The sequence below is a fragment of the Eulemur rufifrons genome, chromosome 7 (assembly GCF_041146395.1).
Source record: "Eulemur rufifrons isolate Redbay chromosome 7, OSU_ERuf_1, whole genome shotgun sequence".
In the NCBI taxonomy this organism is placed as follows: domain Eukaryota; kingdom Metazoa; phylum Chordata; class Mammalia; order Primates; family Lemuridae; genus Eulemur; species Eulemur rufifrons.
Window position 1 is genome coordinate 44458798 of NC_090989.1, and position 5635 is coordinate 44464432.

The following is a 5635-nucleotide window of genomic DNA, read 5'->3' on the forward strand; positions in this document are numbered from 1 at the left end:
TCCATGGTCTCATCTACCTCTTTTCTGCCAGTCAATTTACAAGTTTTTGTTTCTCTAATCCTGAAGGATGTATGATGATCTAGCTTCTCCAATAAGAAAGGCCTCATGGATGGTAAGTGTCCACAGGCATCAGACTGTTAGAAAGGAAGACTCCAGGCTGGGCGCAGTGGCTCACGCCTGTAATCCTAGCACTCTGGGAGGCCGAGGCGGGTGAATCTCTCGAGGTCAGGAGTTCGAGACCAGCCTGAGCAAGAGCAAGACCCCTTCTCTACTAAAAATAGAAAGAAATTATCTGGCCAACTAAAATATATATAGAAAAAATTAGCCGGGCATGGTGGCACATGCCTGTAGTCCTAGCTACTTGGGAGGCTGAGGCAGTAGGATCGCTTAAGCCCAGGAGTTTGAGGTTGCTGTGAGCGAGGCTGACGCCATGGCACTCACTCTAGCCAGGGCAACAAAGCCCCACCACAGAACTACTGAAACAGGATCTGTACTTTAACCAGTTTTCCGGGAAATTCATAGGCATTGAAATTTGGGAAGCAGAGATCTAGGCCACCTCCCAAAGAAGATCTTAGTCTTTGCCCTTTTTCCTCCCACTGAATTTTGCCTAGTAAGATTATTCATCAGATTTTAGCTCATCTGGAAGCTAAGCTTATGTCTGGAATTTGAGCTATACAATTTGCATGAGGAAGACACTTTTTTACTTAGAATTGGCTTCTGAAGGAAATCTAGATCTTTGGCTTCACTAAAATCACATTTTGATTAGTTCAGATGAGGCCATACTAATCAAAGCACTCAGAACATCAAATTTTATATATAAACTGAAGTTTGCATAAAAAGTCAGAAGTGGGTTGGACTCAGTGGCTCACACCTGTAATCCCAGTATTTGGGGAGGCCAAGGCAAGAGGATCACTTTGAGCCCAGAAGAAGATCAGCCTAGGCAATATAGAAAGACCATATCTCTACAAAAGATTTTAAAAATTGGCAGGCATTTTGGTGCATGCCTGTAGTCCCAGCTACTTGGGAGGCAGGAGGGTCACTTGAGCCCAGGAGTTTGAGGCTACAGTGAGCTATGATTGCACCACTGTACTCCAACATGGGTGAAAGAGTGAGACTTCTTCTCTAAAAAAAACAAACAAAAATCAGAAGTGTCATCTGTTTTGGAAAATAGTGGCATAAAGTGTAAGTTCAATTGTTAAAACTAGAACGGTCTATAGTGACTTAATATTTATGATTCTGAAGTCTATAATACCCTGTAGAATAGTCTGGATGTCTCATACACATCTAAACCCACAATGCCCAGTTGAACATCTTCACTTTGTCCTATAGGGAATCCTAAGACGCTCTTAGGGGAATTTCAGTTCTCCTCACCTTCCTCTCCTGGCAAAAATACAGATGTATCATTGGTTGACCCTTGTGTTCAAAGAAAATTTATATAAACAACATTTCCCTGATATTGGAAAAGAAGCCTCCAAAATCAATGAGTGTCAAGAATTGTTACCCATGTTATTGCCATTCTTGTGCTATTTATGCATTTTTTCTGCTTTAGAAAGTCTAACACTTTTAAAAGATCTCCATAATTTCTTAAAAGTTATTGATAAGAGAGAAATTATTCTAAAATATTTGTTATTCTTTAAAAAGAAAGTTTAAAATACTGTCTAATTTATAATAATTTTAGATTTGATTTACAGGATGTCAAAAGTACCAGGGGCAAATGGAACAAAAAAGGATGAATAATCTTCATATTTTATTTTCAAGACTAACATCTGGATAAGCACAATGGCTATAAAATGAATTGTTTCCCTTAATGATGATTTATTATCTTGTGCACCCAACTAGGATGAGTTTGTAAGGTAAGTTCTAGTTAACTAGAATATTCAATGCTTTAAAACTGGGTATATAATTCAAGTCATAATGCTCATTATAGAAGAAATCTTTCTGATGATTCTGATATAAAGATTCATTCTGTGTAATCACACCTTCTGATAAAAAATATTTAATGCTATCAATTAAGTAATAACCCCTCTATACCTTCACCACTTCTGATAATTTCATTGATTATTTTATCTATGTATATGACATAAAAACATATACACAATTGAATATACAGAAATACACATATTTTATTGAGCATTTTATATATAACTAGTAATACTAGTGATCATTTACATACATATAAATATGTATATAGCTCAGAAATATGCAGAAAATATACTTCTCCTACCCTTGCCAGCATGTATGATTCATAAAGTACCCCCATACAAATTGAATTTGAGAATTTTTCATTATTTTGTGATTTGGAACTACATGGAAGAAAACCCATTCCATATAAAAATCTACTTCAGTGAAATTAGTGCCCTTTGTTCTTTATATTGTCTGTATCAGGGTCCAGTCTTTGGCTTACTTGGTCATCCTAAAAAGCAAACGAACAAAAAAACATATTAATGGAGAGTAAAATTCTCTCAAATAAAATCAGAAATATTTTTAGAGAATTTTAATTGCAGTAATATTAAAAATAAAGCATCACTTAAATAGGGAATACTCTTTCAGCCAGTGACAATGCATTCACGAACAATGGAAAATTTATAAAATAAATTTCAGGTCAAAGTCTCTTTATCATACACAAATTCCATATGAAAATAAACTTGAATTTTTAAAAAGAAAATGAACACATTTTTCAGAAATGACAACTCTTAATGAACATCAGGGTTAATGCAAACATTCAACCCAAACCTCTGAACCTGTCCCTTTATTTTGCATTCAAGCATCTTTGATACTTCCTCTGTCCCTCTCTTTTGGCTTGCCTTTTCTGAACTTATCCATCTATCACTGTGTTATTGTCTGCCTATTTTTCATCCTCCCTCTTGTTTTATTTTCTCACATGTAAATTTCTCTTTCTGCTTTTCTTGTCCCTTTTCTCCTCTGAATGTGTTCCTCTCCTCTCCTCTCACTTATCAATCCTTTCTTTTGAAAACTTTTCTTAAAATGTTCTACAGGAGAAAAAAAATTACATTAGTCTATGAGTAGCAGATTAATGCCCACTGCTCTCCACATTCCAGAGTACTCTGTGTCATTCATCTGGCTGTTGTGATACATTTCTCATTCATTTCTCATTATTATCCCACCTTAATTCTATTGCATCAGGGAAATTGCTCTCACTAAAGCCACTAGAAATCCATCTCCATGATCTGTGATCTCTGTTCACTCCTTGTCCTACAAGAGCATTTATTTTGGCATTTGGCAATGTACATTTTTGTCATTCTATCTTTCCTCTCTTTATGTCCACGACACTCAGCTTTCTAGATTCTCTCCTGCTTCTTCCTTTGATCACTTTGCTCAGTATTCTTTTCTTGTCTCTGTCTTGTCTTTCTTTGGATATCCAGGCCGTTGGGTTGCAACAGGAAATGGAAATTGGCTCTAACATAGAAATTCTAGGAAAGTTGGAAGAATCAGCTGGAAAAGAATGGCAGGAACAGAAAAAGCAAGGCAGCCAGTCAACAGCCAAAATCCTGTCCCAACACTGGCTTCAGGAAGTTGGCTTTTACTGCTACTGAACTTCCAATGACACAGCTTATGCTATCAGTGCCTCTGTAATGGATACAGAAAGCTTGTGCTAGAATCTTGATATTTTTGCCTTGGCTGCCTTTGCACTAAAATTTTTTTGTCCATATACATTTGTCCTCATCTCTCTATGTCCAATACCAGGTTGAGTGGGTTTGACTGGACAAATTTAGGTCAAGTTCACTGTCTATGACCAAGACTCACATGGTAGAACAGGGGATCAGGTGTTAGGTATGCTAGTACATGACATCTATCCCCTTCATGACCTCTTTAGCATAACTTTTTCAAGTTTTGTCCTTGGTCTTATTCTGTTTTCTTTGTGTACTTTTCAATGGATAAATCATCCATACTATGCCTTCATCTACCCAATGACTGTTGAGTCATTGTTTGTAGTAAAATTGTATTACTAACTACCCTTTATCTTGATGTGTAGAGGGTGCTCATACTACAAAGTTGTCAATGCACCTGAGTTCTGAAGCTCAATTTTGGATGAAAATCGACCCAATCACCAAGTGACTCCTTTTTCTTTCACTTACTTCTACTTTGATATCAAATATGTTCCTATGTCCTAGTGACTCTATATTCTTACTGCTTTAGAATCTATTTCTTCATCCTTCTCATTATTCTCTATATCATATTACACATGGACTAGGTATTTTCATGCATTTTAATTGCTCGAGGGGTATTTTTAAAAAGCAGATTGATCGTATTTTTAGACTTGAAATAATTGCATTTATTTCAATTTTAATCCCCACAATAGTTTATGTTTATTGCAGTAATATGGAATGAAATTAAATGGTTATTGTAATCAGAGAATGGTTTTGTATCAACTTCTCTCCCTTAGTATTCATGTTATAAGTTCTAGGGAATGTTCTTTTACATTTATTTCATTTTGTTTCAGGCGATGTGCAATGAGGACATGGAAAAGGAAAATGCAACATTGCTGACAGAGTTTGTTCTCACAGGACTTACATACCAGTCAGAGTGGAAAATCCTCCTGTTTCTGGCATTCTTGGTGATATATCTCATCACCATGGTGGGGAACCTTGGTCTGATTACTCTCATCTGGAATGACCCTCACCTGCACATCCCCATGTACTTATTCCTTGGGAGTTTAGCCTTTGTGGATGCTTGGATATCTTCCACAGTGACCCCCAACATGCTGGTCAACTTCTTAGCCAAGAGTCAGACGATGTCTCTCTCTGAATGTATGATACAATTTTTTTCCTTTGCATTTGGTGGAACCACAGAATGTTTTCTCTTGGCAGCAATGGCGTATGATCGCTATGTAGCCATATGCAAACCTCTACTCTATCCAGTGATCATGAACAATGTGCTATGCATCCGGTTGTTAGTCTTGTCTTTTGTAGGTGGCTTTCTTCATGCTTTAATTCATGATGTTCTTATTTTCAGATTAACTTTCTGTAATTCCAACATAATACATCACTTTTACTGTGATATTATCCCACTGTTTATGATTTCCTGTACTGACCCTTCTATTAATTTTCTAATGGTTTTTATTTTGTCTGGTTCAATACAGGTTTTCAGCATTGTGACTGTTCTTAACTCTTATACATTTGTTCTCATTACAATCTTAAAAAAGAAGTCTGTCAGAGGCATAAGGAAAGCCTTCTCCACCTGTGGAGCTCATCTCTTATCTGTGTCTTTATACTATGGCCCTCTTCTCTTCATGTACGTGCGCCCTGCATCTGCAGAAACAGAGGATCAAGATATGATGGACTCTCTATTTTATACTGTCATAATTCCTCTGTTAAATCCAATTATCTACAGCCTGAGAAATAAGCAAGTCATAGATTCACTCTCAACAATCTTAAAAAGAAATATTTAGTTCTCCTACTAAATCTCTTCTCGTTTTAGTAAAAAGTTACAAAATTTTGTAGGTCAAATGTGGCTGTGTTTTGTTAAATGTTCAAAGGTTTTTTAATAATTATAATTGTCCTAGCATTTTAATGACTTAATGTTTTGTACCTATGAAACTCCTTAAAATATGTATGTATATAATTCAAAAGCATATAAAGAATTTTGATCAACTATTCATGTCACATTAGATTAA

The 5635-nt window shown here is 36.1% G+C and overlaps 1 protein-coding gene across 1 annotated transcript; it reads left to right on the forward strand.

The window, feature by feature from the left end:
• The first annotated feature begins 4429 nt into the window (after positions 1–4429).
• LOC138386220 (olfactory receptor 5H2) lies at positions 4430–5410 on the forward strand. The gene has a single exon (XM_069472504.1). The coding sequence runs from the start codon at positions 4430–4432 to the stop codon at positions 5408–5410; it is 981 nt and encodes a 326-aa protein (XP_069328605.1).
• The last annotated feature ends 225 nt before the right edge of the window (positions 5411–5635 follow it).